The sequence below is a fragment of the Salarias fasciatus genome, chromosome 5 (assembly GCF_902148845.1).
Source record: "Salarias fasciatus chromosome 5, fSalaFa1.1, whole genome shotgun sequence".
NCBI classification, from domain to species: domain Eukaryota; kingdom Metazoa; phylum Chordata; class Actinopteri; order Blenniiformes; family Blenniidae; genus Salarias; species Salarias fasciatus.
This window is the reverse complement of record NC_043749.1, coordinates 31,125,088-31,147,280: the sequence shown is the minus strand read 5'-3', so window position 1 is coordinate 31,147,280 and position 22,193 is coordinate 31,125,088. Positions and strand designations below refer to the sequence as shown.

General features: G+C 45.0%; 1 protein-coding gene across 2 annotated transcripts in view; it reads left to right on the top strand.

The window, feature by feature from the left end:
* The first annotated feature begins 5,862 nt into the window (after positions 1-5,862).
* The window catches only part of abraa (actin binding Rho activating protein a), a 36,033-nt gene continuing 19,702 nt past the window's right edge, over positions 5,863-22,193 (top strand). The window contains exons 1-2 of one of the 2 annotated variants that reach the window (XR_003931539.1): positions 5,863-6,745; positions 11,171-12,013. Coding sequence is in view for 1 of the 2 variants with exons in the window: in XM_030092300.1 (XP_029948160.1) it covers positions 6,089-6,745; positions 11,171-11,608 (1,095 nt within the window). In the remaining variant the exon portion in view is untranslated. Of the gene's footprint in view, positions 6,746-11,170; positions 12,315-22,193 lie in introns of those variants that run through there. The other variant, XM_030092300.1, reaches the window with a different exon arrangement.

Here is a 22,193-nt window from a genome sequence, read left to right as displayed (position 1 = left end):
ACCTTCTAATGAGAACTGTAACGTTACAGTAATGCTTTTGGTTGTTGGATGAGGGATTCAGGAAGCAGGCTCTGCTGGCACAGCGGCGCCTCGTCCACAGCGTTCATGAAGACATGAGAACATCCTGCACTGGGTTCTGGGGAGCGGAGCGTCCTTGACTGTAGCGTTTCAGTGATTTTCCAAAGATCAGGCTGTGACACTGCATTAATAATACGGCCTTAACTTCAGCGTCTGAGCTGAACCTGCAGAGGACGGAGGGGAGCGCGGCCGGGTTTGGCATCGCACGGCGAGAGGCGCACGTGAAACATTCACAGCCGACGAAGAGGCACAACATCGCCGCCGGAACGCTCCGATCATCCACTTCACTGCAGATCTTTGCTTCCAAAGCTGTCAGCAGAACTGAGACGCTGTGGACAGAGACAGGCGGCGGATCAGGCAGTGTTGCCAGGTTGGACGGGTTTCCGCTTCATTGAGGTTCTTTTGAACCCGCTGGGCTGGAAGAAATGGCACCGGACAGGTTGATAAGATGTGGACTGGTTTTCACAATATTTTGTAGTCTTTAGAAACTATTTACACTCATTTCCAAACCCCCGATGCTGCTCTTAGCGTGATATCTGAGCCACATGGACCACATGACCACATGAACATCACACCATGAGCCGCCCTCCTCTGTCTCTGATTGGCCAGAATTCACTACACTCACTGATTTGATTGGTTAGTTTCTGTGTCTTGTGTGTTTCGTGTGTGTATGGGCGTGCATGTGGGTCAGCAAGAGAGAGAGAAAGCTTATTGCCAGGCAGCCTGTATGATTTTTAATGAATAATTTAAGTGCAGTAAATTGGATTGAGGTGTTTGGCTGCTCATGTTTCATGTTAGAAAATCCTTTTTGCAGCTGCAGTGACTGAAAAGAAAGTCTGTGTTGACTGTTGTTTGATTTGTTTTACTGCGTCGTGTCTTTCTTCATTCACTGCTGCTCTGTGTTCATGACATGTTCTTTATGATGCAAATAAGAATTTTTATGGTTTCAACATGAGATGTGGGCTGGTTTTTCTTGAGTTGGGCAGTTTACACTGGAAACAGCGAGTCCGATCTGGCAACCCTGGGATCGGGACCCGCTGTTCATCACCCCCACAACCAGGACCACAACCGAGCATCAGCCGGCCCCTCACACACAGTCTGCCTCCGTACTGTCACACTCCGACAGGGAATCCATCAGTGTGTGTGTGTGTGTGTGTGTGTGTGTGTGTGTGTGTTTGCTGGTTTTCTGTGTGCGTCCTTCCTGGTGACCTTTACAAGCTGGCAGATTGGAAATAAGCAGATTTATATTAATGTTGGTGGCGACAGTTACAACATATAGCCGGGATGATTAAAAGCCGAGGTGACTCGTTGTTAGAGAACGCAGTGTGTCCATCAGGGTGTGTGTGTGTGTGTGTGTGTGTGTGTGTGTGTGTGTGTGTGTGTGTGTGTGTGTGTGTGTGTGTGTGTGTGTGTGTGTTCCTGGCACTCGCAGCTCGAGCAGTAATGAGATCTCACTTCTGGCTTGTCTTGCTGCTGCGATGGCGTCAGCACACACTGAAAAAAGACTGCCGTCCGCTAATTGGCCCAAAATAAAAGTCATTATGCAAGAGAGGAACACTCAGAGCAGGATGGAGGAAAACTGCACTCGAGCTTGTATCACATTACAAATGTTATTTAGTGAAAAACAGCGGCGTCGCCGCCGGTCTTCTCTGAAGAAATGAAGCGATTGTCGGTGTTTTCTGCCCGGGTCACTGAGCTCAGGCTGATTCCATCGGCGGAGAGAAGAGGTGCCGAGACGTTTCTCTTCAACGGCGTCGTAAATGACTTTCATTCGGAAAATGAAAAATGATAGTATCATGTTCTCAGGCTATAAATACCGTTTAAGGAACGTGAATACCAGAAGGCGACGCGGCGGCACTCAGGAAAAGGTGCGATCAGGCGCTGAAGAGGGCATGAGAGCAACGTGACGAAGGAACGAACGTCCCTTTAGATTAAATACATCACCTCAAAATCTGGATTAAATCAAAAGCTGCGCGTTCAGCTGGTGTGTATCGGCTCCCTGGTCGGGTTCAAGCCTCCACGCAGAACATTCTTTGTAATTTCGATCCCCGATCTCGTTTTTTTCCATTTGTTATAAAATGTTTAAGCAAGATCCTGAAGCTCAGCTTGTTCCTGCTGGAGGTGCAGAACCTCACACAGCTGAACCCATCCTGTCAAATGGAAACGTGTTCTACTGGTGAAGACAATGGCTGCACTCAGCTGCCGTCCACATCAACACTCGGTTTCCTCCATGTTCACATCTACAGGCACATTAATCACCGTTTACACAACGATTAATGTGAAAACACATTCTTGTGCCTTTTCCATTTCAGTAAAATGTGGAGTTTTCACTGCATTGTTCTGAAAGCGAAGCACTGAGACCTACGCAGTTAGCATGCCGGGCCATTAGAGGGGGCTGCTGTTTGTCACACGCAGCTCAAAAATCCCCTTTTCTCAACATTTTGTCACCAAACCCAACAACAGCAGATCAATCGATCATCAAAAGCTTCAATGAACAATCACTCTACGGTCAAAGTTTGCTTTTTCCATGCCGATCATTCCTCAGCGGGTTTAGTTTCCGTCCTTATCTTTATGAGTGAGAGCAGACGGAGGCCTGGCAGCCTGAGATTAGCCAAGCCCTCAATCTTACAGCAGTCTGGAGACGTGAAAATGAAACTTTTGCAGTTTTCTCCCCTTTAACGGCCGTTCTGTTGTGATTATTTAGTGCATTGATGTGATTTTCTCCGGGCTGCAGAAGGTTTGATGGTGAAAATGAACCACATAAATGAATAAATACCGTATAAATACAAATCCACATAAACAATGACCTTTAAAAGAAACTGTGATAATGCATTGTGTGACATGAATTTCCAACAAATAGAGGAAACAGGAGCCGCTTAGGCTCCAATCTGCAAAGAAAATATTAAAAAGTTCTGCTTTACAGAGGAACGGAAGCTTCATATTAACTGAAAATGAATCAGAGAGAAAACTTCTGAATCTCTTGTCTGATGAGCTCGGTTAGTTTCGTTTTGGTTTTTTCACTGAGTGCAGTTCAGGTGAATTATGAGGATTCAATTCTTGTAAATATTAAGAAATCTAGATTTTATGAAAACACATTTGCATAAAATAAATAATCTGTATTAAAGTATACACTCACCAACACATACTTGTATCGGTAAACTTAAATTCATTTAATGCTGTCCCATTCTACGCTTCTTCCTCTTCATGATTCTTATGTATTAAAACACTTTTCTACACGCACACATTTTTTTCTTTACAAAGCTTCTCATGGAAAGCAGTCCTGGCGGCGTTTTGTCCTGTATGCATGTGGGTGGAGGACGGTGAAGCCCTTGGGAGAATGCAAATGTGCAAACAGACAAAGGTGTGCATTTTAATCCCTTCATTATAATCTACATCGTATTGATCATATGCATAGCTTTGTTTTTGTTTGGAAAGTTGAAACGTATGGTAATTAATGATTCAAGTAATTAATGTGCATGAAAGAGCCTTCGCCTGGCCTCGTGGCTTCATTAATTAGAAGTAAGGATTGGATGTGACCAAGTCGAAAGAGCGTCATGACGCCGATTCCCCGTTCACACGCCGCTCTCTTCGCTTTCTAGTGCCAGCCGTGCCTATTTCTGTGTGCGCACGGCAGGGAGCGTGCACGTGAAGCAGCTGCCGGCATGAGGCCTGGATCCAGAAACACACACACGGAGCAGAAACCTGAGCCGGCGACGGTTCGGTTATTTCAGTGCGCAGACACCCAGAAGACACGGCGAGCTTCGCCTGGCCCACATTCAAACAGGCGGAAACGCTTCAGCAGGCACCGATGGAAAAACGGGAAGAAAACGCTTCGGTTTGTCAACGACATGAAAACCAGCAGGTGTTTGACACCGAACTAATCAGTTTCGTTTACTGTTAAAGTAAAGAAGCAAGTTTTTTTTTATTTTGTTTTCATTGATATTCATGAAAATTTAACCTTGAGAATAGAACTATACTGAATTTTTACTTGATATAGGTTTGTTTCAGACACCCCCACGCCCCCCCTGCACGCACCAACGGTCATCAGTAAAATATTTAGATCAATATGGTCTGCTTCAGCTTGATCAGTGGAAATAACACAGATCAGAATTCAGTCCTTCTTGAAGTGTTTGCATTAAAAATGTTTCTATTTAACTTGAAGTTATGAAATGACCGAAACCAAAATTGGACTACAACCCGAGAAAACGCATCGTTTTTGCATTTTTATTTCAGAAAACTTCCATGTTCACACAGAAACATTTTGAAAATGACGTGTGTTCACACAGAAACTCTGAAAATGATGCAGTAAAAAAAAAAAATGAAAGGGCACAGAGATTCTCAATACAGAGAGCTTTCTTACTTCAGGTTGTCTCGTTTGTTTTCTCTTCCACGCCGGATTGTGTTTTCTAATCATTTAATAAAAGAGTGTCAGGTTTTACTGTGTTTTGATCGTAATGAGCCGCTCTAATGAGCTTCGCTGCGTCTCCACGTTACATAAGGACAGAATCGCCGGGGACTTCCAGCAGCAGAACAAACATGAAGACTCATTTCACATGCAAACAACAGAAAGAGCTCGCAAAACAGCTGCTGCAGGTTTTCCTCTCGAACTTAGATCATGTAATTAGATCTTTCTTTAATCATGATGAGACTGATTTATGTAAAATAAACAAGAAAGTAGAGATAAATACAATTTCAGGCCATCATTACCTAATTTGTTCATCGGTACATTTCTCCACTGTAAAATATAAAAAAGTTGCCTTCACTTCCTTCCGTTTTTAGCTGATTCGGCAGTTTTTCCAAGGTTGTTTTTCCTTTTAATCCGTTTTAGCCTTTTTACCTGGAATTTTTTTGTACGATTTTAACCATTTTAGCTGCATCAGCAGTTTTGATGTTATTTTGTATTTTCGGTTAAATCTAATGTTACTGTATCTGCCTGCTTTTGCCAAACATTTTCTTTTTAATTGTAATTTCTGTCATGTTTTTTGTGAAGCAGGCTGAGTAATCCGTTATAAACTGTCTTTGACTTCTTGAAGGTGTGTCACTTTTCCCTTCAGAATAAAGGCGTGCGGTATTTCAGGACCCTGGGAGTCATTCGTCAGCGTGAAGCATGACAACAGCCCCCCGATAAAGATCTATCTTCAGCGACAGGAAGAACAAGGAGTCCTGCGACAGATGGCTCGACCCGCCGAGCCCGCCCGGTCTGGAACGGCACGGAAGACAGCGAGCGGCGAGAATCTCCGAGCCAGCTGCCAAATACCTGGAGACGGTCCACGTGACCAACCCTGGAAGTGGTCAAAGGTCACTTTTTAGCCACATCAGCCCCACAGGTAAATGAAAGCAGTTTGAGTGAGTAGAGTCTGAAGACATGAGTCACTCCGCTGCAGCGACGCGCTCAGACGTGCAAAGTGACCCACGGCGGAAGAATTCACAGTCGCACCAGGCGGCTCCATCCAAGCATACCGGGGAAGTTGTGTATCAGAGTGAAAACATCCCTAAATATACACAATACCCTCACGCTGTGGCTCTCTGAGGCCGAGACGCGTCTGTTCGGCTGAATTCATGAGCCGCAGTCGCTAAAAACACTGGACACCTGTTCCCTCCATCCCCCTGGGAGAAATTCCACCCGTGTGTGTGTGTGTGTGTGTGTGTGTGTGTGTGTAGGAATGTTGACGCTGGACCCTCATGTCTCACGTGGACGCGGTGAGACATCACTTCCTTCTGGACCCTCCGGTATTTAAAGGCCGGCGTGGAGCCGGAGGGGCTTCAGACGGGATTAAACCGGAGTCCCGGCACTCTTCACGCCGCCGACTCACCCACTGACCGGCCGGCGATCCAGAAGCTTCCGGATGTTTCCCTGCAGCGCCGTCCCGCTATAAGAGCTCAGACGCTTCCTGGGTCATTTGGAGATTTCACTTCGGAAACTCGTCGGGATTTTCTTTCTGAGACCTTTACTGGTCCTAGAATTCAGGACTTTCCGGGAGTTCTGGGATCGGTCTGGTATCCTGCGGTCATGAGCAGTGGCGCGACGTCCACCGTCGCTCCGCAGGAGCCTCAGGCCTTCAAACGAGCCGTACGGAAGATCCGATGTGCCGCCATGGTGGCCAGCCTGGCCAAGAGCTGGCAGGGCTGGGCCAGCGAGCACGCCGACAGGCAGGACGCCATCCCGTCCGGCTGGATGCCTTCGTCCGTCCAGGAGGACGACGGCAAGGGGCGCAGCCACGTGGCCAAGCTGAGCATCACGCCGCGCGTCATCGCGGCGGACGCCGGCGACAGCGGCGGGAGTAAGATCCGAACCTGCTCCGTCACCAAGACGGTCCGGCCGAAGCGCAGCGAGTGCAGCAGCAGCGACGTGGTCAACGCCATCCGGGGCAGGATGGAGTCGGGCCCGGAGGACAGCAAGCCCTTCCTCGGCAACGAGTCGCCCACGCGGCGGCGCCAGATGAGGGCGCTGCAGAGCGCGGCGGGAGGCGGGGGCGGCGTGATCCAGGACAGGAAGCTGATGCTGCAGGAGAAGAAGCTGAGCTCCAGGAGCAGCAGCGTGGACACGGAGGACAGCGGCCTGGGGGAGGACGGCGGCCCGGGTGAGGACGGCGGCCTCAGCGACAACGGCGAGCCCAAAGCCGAGCACGGCGACGCCCCGTCCAAACGCCCCGCCGCCAAACACAAGGTAACGTGAGGGAATGCGGTTCGAATCCCAACAGGAAAGAGTTTGGTTTGGAATTTGGATCAGCAAAACAGAGCCATAATGATCAGAAAAATAAAATCAGCTTTAGACTGAATTCATTTGCTCTTAAACAGTATTTTTTGATTACCAGTCAATGACAATGGCAATCAGTAATCATACTGAAAAACCCACCGACGAGTTTCAGCATTCCTGGATCTGTTCCGACAGGTTTCTCAACATATGAAGAATCAAATGAAAAATGAGTGAAGTGTGGTTCATAAATGTTAATGAATTCAACTGGAGAGATATTTTCCTGATGTAAATCTTTTTAAAACTTCGTCTCCTACAATATTCTCTTACACTGCATCTTTATTGCTGCTTCATTCAGGCTGGGTTCCACCGGCTCAATAAATCCAACCAGCTTTCACAAAAACAATCACATGAATAAATCAGTTCTCCGATAACAAACACACCTTTCTGCCAGAGTCCTTTACGAAAGAAATGTTACTGATATGAGGCGTGATACTGCGGCGCTCGTCCTCATGAATAAAAAGCTGCTTCAGGGTGCTTTAACTTTAACCTCTGTCTCTGGCAGACTCCCAAAGCCCAGGTTTTGGTGATGGAGGCTGATTTTGATTGTTTGTCTGTGAGTCTGAGAGCTGCTGCGGAGCTGCTTGTGCCCTGATGCGGCTGCGCTTCAATTATTTTTAACAGGGTCCAAAACACCTTTGATTTTTTTTTTTGGATGGGACCATTGAAGTTACTGCTTCACGCAGCTGCTTTAACCCTTTATAGTCTGCTCAACAAAATACTCTGAAACCGACGAGGATGTTCTGACAAACACGTTGAAAAACACAGTTTACTCTTTCTAACGTAAAAAATTACATAAAGTAGGTGAATTTATCACTGGATTTATGTAAAATAGTGATGATTTCGTTCACTATTGTATATGCTGCTATATAAAAAATATCCTTAAATAGGACTTCCATTAAGCAGTGAATCCATGAGTTCAATGTAAACGTTACTATTTTCAAACTAAGTGCATCAGTCGAACGCAGAGACTGGGAGGAAGTGCAAAGAGACAGCGCGCAGCTGCAGCACCGCCTTCTTATCATCATCTGTTACTGTTACACTGACGAAACGTGAGTCAATATGGGCCGAAATCAGAGGCAGAATGAGACCAAACAGCCCTGTGCCGCTGGTATAATCCACCGGAGCAAACCAAATCTGCAGGATGAAAGTGCATGTTTATCAGTGCAACACAAGTTTCAGCCACAAGGTGGAGTATTGAGCAGGGACAAATGAAGCAGTTCAGCCGCAAACACAGTAAAACAAGAGAAAGAGAAAGAACACTGGCATTTGGAAGAGGAGTAATTGCATAAAAGTTTGTATTCAGTCCACAAATGGAGTCACAGTGACTGAAGCTCTTGGTGTAGTGTATGTTGTGTGTGTGTGTGAGATCAACAGATTTATTCTAGCGGGGTTTACACACACACACACACACACACACACACACACACACACACACACACACACACACACACACACACACACACACACACAGTCCAATTTGATCACAGCTGCAGGAATAACGACCTGTTAATCGTCTCAAATGATCTCATGCAACATGAAATCTGACATCATGCTCCTTTAAAAGTGTCTGAACGATGCTGGGAGGAGGAAAATGTGTGTGAGAATAGAGTGGAAGTGCTCACACACACACACACACACACACACACACACACACACACACACACACACGCACACGCTCAGTCTTGTATTTCTATCCTTGTGGGGACCGTCCATTGACTCCCATTCATGTCTAGCCCCTAACCCTGACCCTTACCCTAACCCTAACCCACACCACAACAAAGCCTAACCCTAAAGAAATGTTTTTGCACTTTTACTTTTTTCAGTAACAACAACATGGTCAAGAAAACACTGTTTCTCCTACTTAGGACCGGAAAAAGGTCCCCACAAGGCACGTCGTTCCACGTTTTGCTATCCTTGTGGGGACATTTGGCCCCGACAAGGATAGAAATACAAGAACACACACACACACACACACACACACACACACACACATACACGCCGTCAGACAGCGTGAATAAGCAAGTTCCAGCAGAAGAGCCTTTGATGTCACCTGAAGAAAACCACCTCCCTCCTGGACACAATATGTTGCATAACTGGGTTACTAAATACTATCCTTTAAAAGGCAAAGGAGGTGCGCGCGCGCGCACACGCACACACACACACACACACACACACTCGTTAAAGTACATTCTGCACCGCCTCGCCATGGAATATATGGAAACAAATATAGTGACAGGCTGCAACGTGCTGCTCCAAGCTGACCTTCAGGTGGGACAGGCAGCTGGAGAGGGGAGGGGCGAGGGGGGTGGGGGGGGGATCAGGAGGCGGGGCAGACCCACTCCCAGAAAACACCGGCTTCCTCCAAACTCACATGTCCCATTCTGGGCACGTGTGTGGTTTTGGCAATGCGGTGCAGCGATTCAGGTCCACATCCGCATGGAACCTTCCAAATGCTCAAAAAGCAGAGAAACACACAGACTGGACCCCAGTGAGAGAATAAAAACAGTCCTGGGGATTGGCTCCAGCTTCCCCGCTGACCTTCCTTCACCCACCGTCAGCTGATCAGCCTGGAGATTGATGGCTACACTTGTCGTCTTGTTTCCGTCACTTGAAAAGGCTTCAGATTCCACGGTGAAGAGACGCTGTGGGGGAACTGAGAGGGTTTAGGAGAAAGGATTAAAAAAAAAACAAGCCTTTTTCTTTTCTCAATTTGACTATCTTATCGTTGAAGCTACAGTCCTGATCAAGTCTTTGAAATAAATTAGACTTAATTAAGCATCTGACATCTTTTTTTAGTCACAATCTCCATAAATGTATGGCATGTGCAGGAAACATGCATCTTACTGCTGAACTACAGATGATTCTGGGTCTAAAATGTGCTAAAAATCCTGTCAAGCTGAGAATGTGATTCTTCGGCGCCATCAGATTGGTGCTGTTTCAGTACTCTGATCTGTGTGCAAACAAACAGCAGGCCGGGTTTATTTCCTCGCCGTTCTTTCTCTTCCCGCGCTGCGGTTTGATGTTGAGCAGGTAGCATTCATCCGTCTCCTTTTTTTGTTGCTAAAATCAAACTGTGCCGCAGCTGGGCGTGACGCAGATGAGAGCGAAGCGGAACATTAAAGGCTGAGCCGAACCGCCGAGCGGGGCCAGCTTTGAATTTACAGCCTTTTCTCATCACGCTTTGAAATAAAGTGAATTATGTTTAAATCCGAGAAGCAAACACACACACGAGATTCGACAGCTTCGCCGCTGCACAGAGTTCACAGAGTTTTTTTGTGGAAGGTCCCTCAGTGGCGGCTCTTCACTTTCCACCGAGAATACCAAAGAGATCTGATGACACTGATGTGAAGGACTGAGAGCAGAGGAAAACAGCAGCAGGAGGAGGAAGGGAGGCAACAGGAGGGCTGCAGGCTGGAAGAAGAAGTCAGATTTCCTCATGAGGGGGGGAGGAAAAGGACATTTTTTTCATTAAAAAGTGACATTTTGTTTCTAAATTTATATATGCAATCGAACTGAATCATGAAATTTCACCAAAAACCTGCAAATTACAAGTTTTAATGGTGCAACAAATCCACATCCACACCTGAAGGAGCAGGTGCTTCTCACATTTGCAGAAAAGTTTCATCTCTTTACAGCAACACTACAGAAATGAAACAGAAAATTCCAAGCTGGAGATCAGTTAAAGACAGACTGTCTTTCCTCAGCATTAATGTAAAGACAGAAAAGAGGGTCAGTTCAGGTTGTCTGAGGGTCCCGAATGATTTTTGTACATATCAAAAAAAAAAAAGAAAGACACAGTGGAGCGATCAGTCTGTCATCCACTCTGCTTCTTTTCCGGGTGAAGGAAGGTCGAGTCAGGTCACATTTCTGACGTGTTGCCAGTCCAACACAGGACAAATCTGAGGACAAATTTAGAGCAACTTTCCTCAAATGCATGTTATCGGACTCCGGGAGGAAACTGGAGCACCTGAAAACAGAAAACACGTGCAGCAGTGGAACGTAGGGACTGTACGGAAACACCCCCGAGTCTGGAGCGAGGACAGTTCTCCACCCTGAGGCCCTGTTTAGACCGTGTCCTCAGGCGAAAACGCTCAAGTTTCTTTGAGTTTTGGTCATCTGTTCACACCGAAATGGTGCTCAGAGTACTGAAAACTGACTCAGTCTCCGTGGAAACCGGTAAAACCCGGTTTCACCTGTGACTGCATGAAACCGGGGCCTGAGACCAGACGACTGAACTACAGCTGGCAGTTTCGCCGCCTGAAGGTGCATGAAGGCCCAGAAAGAGATGGAGCTTTTCTCATGATGGAGATCCTAACGGGGCCGTTCTGTCCGCAGATCAAGATCGCCACCATGGGGGACATCAAGAGCCGCTGGCAGCAGTGGTCCGAGCAGCACCTGGAGGGCCAGAAGCTCAACCCCTTCAGCGAGGACTTCGACCACGAGTACGCCATGTCGCAGCGCCTCCGCAAGGGCGACGAGGGCTACGGCCGGCCCAAGGACGGCTCCAAGACGGCGGCCAGGGGCGACCGGGCCCACAAGCACATCCACAGGGAGATGGAGGAGATGGTGTGGATCATCAGGGACATGGGCCTGAAGGACCAGCAGGGCCGGACCGTCATCTCCTTCGGCCGCCTCTTCGACCGCTACGTCAAGATCTCGGACAAGGTGGTGGGGATCCTGCTGCGCTGCCGCAAACACAAGATGCTGGACTTCGAGGGGGAGATGCTGTGGAAAGGACAGGACGACGACGTCATCATCACGCTGAGGGACTAACGGCGGGATCCATGGACGTCTCTCTCCGCGAGGAATGGAGATTTATTGAACAAAAGTTTTGTCGACTGGTTTTCAAAGTGTGATGTACATGAACTGTGCGTAAAATACTGAGACTGTACCTGAACCCTGAGTCCTGTACCTGAACTGTGTGTACACACTCAGACTGTACATGACATGTGTGTCCTGTACTTCCAGGAACAGTATTTTTCCCCCCTTGTGCCTCGCAGGTCGGCCCAGACTCAGCTCCCGGCTCCTGATCAGCTGTTCTCTTGTACCTGATGGGTGTGATGAGGGGAAGCTATCTTTAGCATGCTCACCATGCTCACCATGCTCACCATGTCAGCCGCGCTGCAGGAAGGATCCTCCCAGCTGGAATTACAAGTCAAACTGCAGAAACTTTCACAGGTTTTCATTTCATCCATGACAAACGTCAAAAGCTGATGATTAAATCTCGTCAGCAGAGAAGGATTTTCTGTTTTATCTTTATGAACTTTATTTTATTCATTTGTTTGTGTATTTAAAGTGTAAATTTAGTTGTGTATTTAAAATGTTTACTCGTTGACAGACACTGGATGAGTTATTTGTGAAACAAAAAGTTTTAAAGGGGCTGTATCATGCTTTTTTAGTTAGTCCAAACCCTAGAAATGGCATTAACATGGTAATTGTTTATTTTTGGAGCTAAGGAAAAGTCATTTTGTGTTAAATAAAGGATTTTTGGAGGTTAATTCTGAAACCCGGAAGAGAAAACGCTCTGTTTCACTGAAAATCCCGCCTCTCCCCCTGTGGACTTTGACTGACAGCGTACTTCAACCAATCAGCGCTTCAAAACAAATACACTAGCTAGCTTTAGCTCTTTAGCTCTAGCTTCTCTACACGCAAAAACGTCTTTTCCTGTGAGAAACTCACCAAGCGCAGACCCTTCAGACCCTTCAGACCCTTCAGACCCTTGCTCTTGCTTGACTGTTGCTTTCAGACGATGGTCAAAGTTTATCCTTGAAATTGGAGTTACAAAAAGCAGCAACTCTGATTGCCGAGGGCCTGCTGGAGGGGGGGTCAGGGGAGCCAGCTTCACAGTGTGACGTCAACGTGGGAAAACAGAGCGTTTTCACGGTGTGGGAGGGGCTGCCTCTCTGAGCAGCACAAACACTTGGAAAGCTCAAACACACAGGCACAAAGGAAAAAAAACGCTTTGGGGGTGTTTTAGGTGAGTACATAGCCATATAACAAGGTTAAAACATACAAAAAGTGAATTTTGCATGATACAGTCCCTTTAAGTCATATTGATCACTGAAGAAACCAATAATCTGATTATTGATTAGACTTAATAAATGTTATTTGTCCTCTTTGGCTAAAGGAAGCCTCTGATCTAGTTGGCAAATGTTTGCATTGTGAGATAAAGTGAAATAAATCAGATGATTGTCAGATTTGCTCGACTTTTACTGTTGGAATCACCTCAGAAAAAAAAAAAAAAACCTTTCTGTTTATACTAGGGATGTGCGATGCCACTTTTTTTCAGACCGATACCAAGTACGAGTACTTCATCTTCAGTACTCACCGATACCGATACTTGCATACCGATACTTTATACACATAAAATTTAAAATAATGCAATGAGATTATTTTTGAAAATGAATTTTATTTCCAATAAAAAGGCAGCCCTGCCACTATGTTTAAGTCCAAAATAATAGTCTGAAAAATAAAACAAGCAACTGAGTTTGCACTTATTTAAATGAAATTAAGTGCAAGATAAAACAATTTCTCTGAGTTTTACACTTTACATAAACTAAGGTTTTTAAATGTACTAATTTGAATGATTTTTTTATGAACTAAAGTCAAAGATAGAACAACCCCCGGGTTTAAAGAGTTGCTCGTGTTATTTGTGCTGCTCTCGGATCTCTGCTCTTCAGTTTCTCGGTCTTCTGCAGAGTTTGCCGTCGAGTTGCTGCAGGAGTTTTCTTTTTTCCAGCACAACAGCGTCAGACTCTCGTCCACAAGCTTCGCCCTGAGGTGTTTAAACAAATTACGAGTGGTAAATGAACAACATCGCGCACCTCCTTTAGCAATTTTAGCATTGCAGGGTTAGCATTCTGCAAAGCTCGGCTCGTTTTCACTTATATAACAGAATTTCCACACCGGCGGTTCTGGTGAGACGAGCAGCCGTTCTGGATTCATTCGTGTTGTCTCTGCTCTGGATGAGACTCATGGAGAATCAGCCCGCTGCAGTGAAGCCCTGCGCCTGTCAGCGACTCCCAGAGAGCAGCTTCTTCCTCTTTCATGTTTGTCGGCAGCTTGCATCCCATTTGGTTGCACTACCGCCAACTGCTGGTGAGGAGGGCTTACTACGCGTGGGGTTTTCTTGCCGTGAGTATCGGCGGCTGGTATCGGTAGCCTTCACGAGTACCCGATACCTTGAAATAAGGCCAGTATCGGACCGATACCGATACCTGGTATCGGTACTCGCACATCCCTAGTTTATACATTCAGTGGTATGAATGAAGATCAGCCATAACATTATGACCACTGACAGACTTGGGCTCTGCTCCCAGTCTGCAGCGGTTCAGATGAATCTGAAGAGCAGAGAGTCAGCGGAGGCAGCGGCACTGAAGCCTTGAGGACAAGTCGTCTCAGCTTTGAGACTTCACCTCCGAGCCTTCCAGACTTTAATCCAGTCAAACGTCTGTAGGACGTGTTGCAAAAAGATGAAGATGTTCCGTCACATCAACACACCTTCCAGGACAGGAAGACGTGCTGTCCAGGTCTCCACGGGTTCTTCCTGTTTCCGCAGCAGAACCAGAACTTTCATCAGGCAGTAGGAGTGTAACTGTATTTGTATTCGTCACGGTACGGGGGTCACGGGTCAGCACACACAATCACACGACGAATACACGAGTGAGTTAAAAAAAAAAAAAAAAGTGAGTCCTGATTCCAACCTTAGGTGGCAGTAATGAGCCTAAAAGCTGCCGGCGACCACCATTACCACAGAAGAAGAAGAAGAAGAAGAACAAGAACAAGCAGGTCCAAACATGAACAAACGAAGAAGAAAGTACAAGCAGAATGAGAGCTGCAGCGTGTGGAGTCGGAAGACCCGCCAGTCTCCTGTAAATCTGTCGCCTGGGAAAGCTTGGGAAAGATGTTCTGGTACGTTTGTGAGGTTTTGTTACTTTTTCCACTGTACCGAAAAACGTACCGAACCGTGACCCTGACACCGAGGTATGTACCGTACCGTGGCTTTTGTGTACGTTACACTCCTATCAGGCAGACTGTTAAAAAGGATGTAGAATGAGTTCTGACGAATTCTGAAGTAACTCAAGTTGTCTTTACTTGGTTCAGTTTATTTCTATAACACCGAACAACACAGACACAAGACACAACACATCACAAGACAACTTTACTGAGAACAAAGAGCAATTCCACCTGAGCAGCAGAGGAGGCAGTGGGAAGGAAAAACTCACTTTTGACAAGAAGAAACCTGCAGAACCGGACTCAGAGGAGACTTTCTGTAGAACCAGAAAAACCGTCTTTTCCCTGTTTCCACTGGAGGGGGTGTGTTTTGAAACGGCTGCACTCTGAAGCTCCTCAGTTCACAGCTGGTTTGACGGACCGACGATCCTGAACTCTTCTGCACGGATCCAGAGAAACCTGCGTTGGATGCTCTTTGGAGGTTTTCCTGCCTGCCGGGTTTCATGTATCAGTTTCCTGGAGGTTTTTCTCATGTCGCAGTTGTACTGAATTAAGACTCCTTCCTCTGCAATGTCTGCAGGGCTTCACAGCTTCAGAGTAACAGAATCCTGGGGGAAGCTGCTGGAAGTTGCAGAAGCCCTTTAGCGCTCGCTGATGCTGCGCTGATGCTGCGCTGATGCAGTCTGAAGCCTGGACCTGTTTCTGTTTCTGATAAGAAACAGAAACAGTGGGTACTAACAAAATCACAGTAACAGTGAATAGTAAATAATATGCAAAGCCCTACAATTCAACACGTCTCGTACACGATTGACAGAGACTTTGAAAACTTCCCTTTTATTAACAATGTGTTTTTTCCAGGATAATCTGTGGTCAGTCACAACCTGGTCAATTTTCAAATGACAAATTTTCAGTTCAGTAATATAGTTTATTTCCTTCTGCTTTCCAAAATGAATTTTGTGTTCTTCATATTCAGAGAGGCGTTATTCAAATCAAACCAAGACTTCAGGATTTGCAATTCCCTTTGTTCAGTAGTTCCTTCAGATTTCTCCAAGAACAAAACAATTTAGTGTAATTTGCAAAAAATTAAAAAAAATAAGTGCACCTGTAACTTTACAGAAATCACTAATATACAGTAGAAACTATTCGGGACCAATGACAGAGCCTTGGGGTGCTCCACAGGTGATCTCCTTAGATCCCGACCCGGTGTCTCTGATGTGGACAAAGTGCTGTCTGTCTAATGAAGAACTCTCTGGATAAGAGTCTGTTCTACCCCCAGAATCAGAGTTCTCCAGTTTCCTCGTACCTCAGCTAGCTTCATATTATTAGGAAAGAAACCCAATGGCACTTATGTCTGTTGATGTTTTGTTCTGTATCGCATCAGTTTCATTAACTCCATGGATAAACACTGAATTTAGGATCTATCAGATCAAACTTATCTTATTTATCACCAGTGGTTCACAAATTCACAAACACCCACCCCAGTAAAGAGACGGTTTGGTTTCACACATGATGGAATGATTCTGGTTATTTTCAGCATGTTTGAACATTTTGACAATATTGTCATTCAACAATACCTGCCAGAAAACAGAGAAACCAAGCTGTGCGCCATGTCCACAGAAACACAGACAGTAACAGTAAAGAAAGGCCATCACTTCAGGTTTCCACTGCTCTGCTGCATCCAGGCATCATTTCTCTCCACATGGAGTCAGCGGGACTTTTCCCAGCTCTGGACCAAACAGGCAGCAGGCCGGAGCCTCGTCCCAGTGGGGAACAGGAATCACCATCCGAAGATCAAACCCAGCGATTGATCGTCACGTAAAACCTTTCTAGCAGAGACTTCCAGCAGCAGTTTGGCCAAAAGGCCTCTTGGTTCAGGTGTGTTGGAGCAGGAAGTGGCTGGAAAGAGGCAGGACGGCGGCCCTGCTGGGCCAAAATTCAACTCATCCGCATTCAACAGTTTCTAAAGTGGAGAATTAAATGTAGATTAATCAAAAAAGGGTGAAAAGCAGAGGCAGCAAGTGCAATAAAAAGCAAGAAACACTAAAATCAGAGACTAGAGAATTAATAAAGAGAAGTTTCTTTATTCTGCAGGTGAGGAGTGTTGGAGAGGGATGCAGCAGGGGGAGCCAGAGCGAGGCCGAGCGGCGTCCGTCTGCAGCTCCTTCCTGTCTGCTGTCGGGTTTCAACACGCCGCTGTTTGTTTCTGGAGTTTCCCCCCTGGAGAAAATGATTCATGTCTCCATTTGCACCCGAGCCCCTCCTGCTGCTGCATCCATTAAACGGTGTGAATCTGAGTGTGGGAGACGTGGACGTCTTCTCTGCCTCCGTCTGCGCATGTGCATGCAAGTCATGCCTCTGTGTGCGTGTGTGTGTGTGTGTGTGTGTGTCTGTGTCACAGAGAGAGAGAGAGAGACCTTAATGCGAGCTGATCAGTTTGGTCTTTGGGGAGTCTGGACGTCTGCCAGAGACGGAGACACAGAATGAAACAGAAAGACGGAAAGACAGAAGCTAGATGAGGAAAAGAGGAAGAGAGAGAGAGAGAGAGAGAGAGAGAGAGAGAGAGAGAGAGATGGAGGGAGGGATGGAGGGAGGGAGGGAGGGAGGGAGGGAGGGAGATGAGGTGCAGCATCCAGACAGAGCAGCTAAAGCTTTGAACTTGGACGTCCTCTCTCCTTCTGATTCCAGCTTCACGTCTTTTCTTATTGTTTCTCTTTTCGTCCTTCGACTTTTCTCCCGGATCTCAGAATAGCTTCGCAGATGATAAAGTTTCAGAAAACAACCGACACTGACGTTTAGATGTTTTGATAGTTTGTGCTGAGAAGTAAAGTTCAGATCAAAACCTCCATCTTCTTCTAGCTTTCATCTCTTCTTCAGTCATTATTTCCTTTTTCCTACAGGGTTACTGTTGTCTTCCACTTTGTGGTCTTAAGTTGAGATTTCCTTTGCTGTGATTGGCTGGAAGGGGAAAAGGGGCGGGACCAGAGCATGGACTGAGACTGAACCACTTTAGAACTTGTTTCCAAACATGAGTGATATAAATGAATCAATTACCATAAAACCACACGCTTCATTTCATTGTTCAGGCCTGAATTATTTATCCTGAGTGGAATAACGTTAGCGGTGAAACGGTTCAATTCCCCGCTGAGCAGCAGCCGCGCTCGTCTCCACGTTTCATCCAGGAAGCATCTGCAGGGCGAGGACGAGTTTCAAGAAGACAACAGTCAAAAATCAAGCCAAGCACAGATCAGAGCAAGTAATGGTGGAGTTAAACTATTTTATTGACAGCTGGAATAGAAGAACAACACACCAGATTGTGCATTTTACTCAACAATAGAACCGCTTCGCCAAATAGTCTGCTTTTAAACAACAGTGTGGTGAACGGAAATAAAGTCTCATTCAGGAAAACATGAGCAACGCATGGAAGCAACGCATGGAAGCAACGCCTGGTGTGAGAATGAAGGGAATTCAAGTCGATCAGAAAAATGGCCGCTGCTCACGGGAAGCAGGACGCCTCTCCATGTTTCAGGACCGTTCAGGTTCTCCTGCAGAGGAAAGTCCACTGAACGTGACATTTAAATACTTCAAATTCAAATTTGTATTTCTTGAAACGGTAGTCTGCTGATAACATTGGATTGATTGGCGTCTCAGTGGGATTTTATCCAACTGGAATCATCATCACTGCATCTGTATGGAGTTTACTGAGGAAACACTGAATGAAACACACACTTCCACTGAGCATCGCTTCCATAGGCTGCACACCGGTCCTGCTCTTCCTCTTTCACCTCCTCCTCCTCCTCCTCATCCTCATCCCATAGAGAGAACATGAGTCGATATGTCTGGAAACACACACACCGTCACACCAAATAAAAGGAAAAGGACACCAACAGCGATCTCCGTAATTAGAACTTCAATGGAAAATAAATAAAAGATATGAATGATTTCAGTTCAGGTAACAGAAAACTTTTTGGAGACTTTACTAACTTTCATCTTTTAGGCATTTTCTGCAAAAACAGACACAAACTGCTCAGCTCTGCCTCGAGAGCAAGCTGAGACTGAAGCAAACTAATGTAGTGAGTGTGTGTGTGTGTGTGTGTTCCACTCAGCCTCTGCTTTCTTTCCCATTAATCAGTTTATTTGAATCAGGTGTCGCAGGAGCAGGAAGCGCAGAGAAACCTTCTCACTTCCAAGTTATTTTAAAAAGTGAAAATGCGACACGAGAGAAAGAGGCTCAGTCGAATCTGATTTGGAATCAGTTTTTAACAGTCACAAGTGGAATTCTCACAAATTTAATCAACATTTTCCAATTCAGTGTCACATTTCTGCAGCAGTAAACTGATTCTCCGGAAGATAGATCAATATAAAACACATATGAAGCAGTTTGATGGAGGAAGTTTGACGAATGTCGAATCGCTCAATTCTGATTTTTTTTCACCAAATTAGAATTTAATTCGCTTTTAAACAGTTTGCTGTGTAAAATACAAAGTATTATTGTTAACACAGTTTACCAGGTTTTTTGTAATAACGTATGTGTAGAAGATAGTTTCATCAATGATCCACATGATTTTATTTCATAAAAGTGATTAAAAGAATTATCTGCAGATGCCTGTGAGGCTGTTTCTTGTTGTCAGAAGGACAGGACGAAACTTTTTTAATGAAGTTTCATAAAATAAACAGGTGAACAAAGGTTTCTAGAACCAACAGCTTTAAAAGTCGTGTGTCTGTTTCTGCAGAATCACAACCAAACAAACGAGAAAGTGACTCCGGTATGACAAGTGGATCCCAAATCAACAACAAATGAAAACACTATTTGTCTAACTTTAGAAAATCCTGTTTAAAAACAGAATCTTTTAACACTTTTCTGCAAAATAAAGCATTTGTTTTGTTTTTTGCTCATTTGTTGTTCATTGCCCATGTGGGGAATAGACAAAGAATTGATTTTAAATCTCAGTATATCAAAGATGATCATTTCCACTGATGGCACTGAATCAGTCGGGGTGATGGGTTGAAATGGGGACACTGGAAAACTTTTTTGCGTCGTTTTGATTACCTAACGTGACATTTCTTAGTCCTTAGCCCTGACAGAATGTACATAACGTGTTTAAGGCCTCTACTTACATTACAATTGATAGAAGTACATATTTAACATCCAGGTGGTGGACAACAATCAGAGTTATGGCGGGTGTGTGTGTGTGTGTGTGTGTGTGTGTGTGTGTGTGTGTGTGTGTTGGGGGGGGGGTTCAAAATGTCAAATACAACATTTAGCTCATCCATTCTGCTTCCAGAGACACAAAATGTCACAAAGACGTGAACGAAAGGAGCTAAATTACATTTCTTTTTCAACAAATACTGACTGTTGAGGATTTGATTTAGTTTGCTTTTACTTCCTGGAGTCTTTCTTCACAATCACTTGTTTTTTTTAGCATGTCTGAACCTGTGTCAGTCAAAGAAACTCATATTTCACTGGAAACACAACGCCGCCTCACTCCTCCGAGACAGTTTAAGCTTTGAATGGATCATTTTCGCTCCCTGGCGTTGGTCAGATGGCTGCTGCAGGATGTAAAGGTGTGCAGCAACAACCTTTGAAAACCATGATCTGGTGTCACTAAATCTCCATGATTATCAAGCATTAGGACTTTCCTGGGATGCAAAGCGTTTTTTTCTTCTTCGATGCACTCTGCTCTGTCAGCGGCTGGCTGAAAGAATCCAACACTGCAAACGTCTCTTTCAATAGTCCTCAACTGGGAAATCAGTCCTCAAAATCTACTCACATTTTGGCACAAAGAACCCTTTGCTGTTTTTAAAAGTGTAGTTCAGCTTGTTAGAACTATTCTAACATCAATTTTGAAAAATAGCCCCTTATTTAAAGTTGAATCAATTTCACAACTTTGATTTGATCCTGAATGATTCCAACCAAAACACATTCTCCTGCCCATCAAACTTGTAATGTTTTCATCCGATGAGACGAGATGAGACGAGATGAGACGTCAGTTTTGTCTGATGGAGATGAACATTTATGAGCCTGGTCATGATTTAACGGCTGGTTTGATCTTTCTGGCGTCCGGCTCGTCAGGTTCATTCAGGGGTCTCATGCAGCGGCGATGCTACGTGCTGCTAAAGTCGAAGAGTAAAATCCCCCCCGGACGAACTAAAAAGTGTTATTTCTCACCCAGAATGAAGTGTCTGGACGAGCAGAGTCTAAATTCTCAGTTAAAACAGAAAATAATCTAAGAGACTCATGGGGGCGGCCATTTTGAATGACATCATCAATCTCCCATGATCCTCGGCACTGGGGCGGTTATCATTCATTCTTTCCCATCCTGCCCAGAAGGAGCCTGAAACAACATAAAATGTTCACCTGTTGCCATTTTTTATGCAAAAAATTAAAACAAATCAAAAAAACTTGCAAGTGGCTACGTTTAACTTCAGACTGGAAAATGTCTCGTCTCACTGCTCCAAGGATTCTGATTCTATGCAAGTTGGCTTTTCCGTTATTTAAAGACTAGAGATTTTAGGCTGCACACGGCTGATGAACTACACATTGTGCTACAACAAAAGTTTATGGGGGATTTGTATGAAATGAGGAACAATATTTACTAAGACTTCTTCATTTTTTGCTGATTTATGCAGTTTAAAATAATAATAATTTTTTTTTTTTTTTTTGCTTTGCATGTCTGAATGCTACGAGAAACTGTGTGGTTGCAGACCCCTGACTTAGATTCAGGGGTGTGTGTGTGTGTGTGTGTTTGTGTGTGTGTGTGTTTTTCCTCTACATTGCCTGATTTCTAGCTCCTGACTGACACCATGTCCATCAGAGGTAGCAGTAAATGTAAATACGAGTCACTTCGACCAGCTTCAGAAATGGATCGCTGCTGTTTTCACAATACTGAACGTACATGGTGGCAGACGACACGACGGTCACAGGAAACAGAACATGACATTTCAGACAGGCGATTTTCAGTTCCTGCATTTAGAAATTGTCAAATTAATCAGATTTTTTTTCCATAATATCACAAAAATATAGCGTCTCGTTGGATATCTGAACCAATAAACCTGACTGCAGTAAAAAATCACATGTACAAGTGTCATTTTCCACAAGAAACTGAATGACTGGACGTGTTTTTTTGTTTATTGCTTTACAGAACGTAGCTAACTTGTTTGGACTTAGAAACAACATTAATATCCCTGCCACACTGCTACTGGAAAAACAGGGCACTTGAGTCAAGTTTAGAGTGAAATCACTGATTTCAGTGAAATATTAGCTGATTAATAAGCAAGAAATCAGATAAATCAGTCTTTTTTCTAGAAATCTTGCTGCAAATAAAAGAAAAATCGCTTAACTTCAGGGTTTTCTTTTAATTTATAAACCATGTTAAAGACAAAAGCTGAAAACAATATATTGTCACTT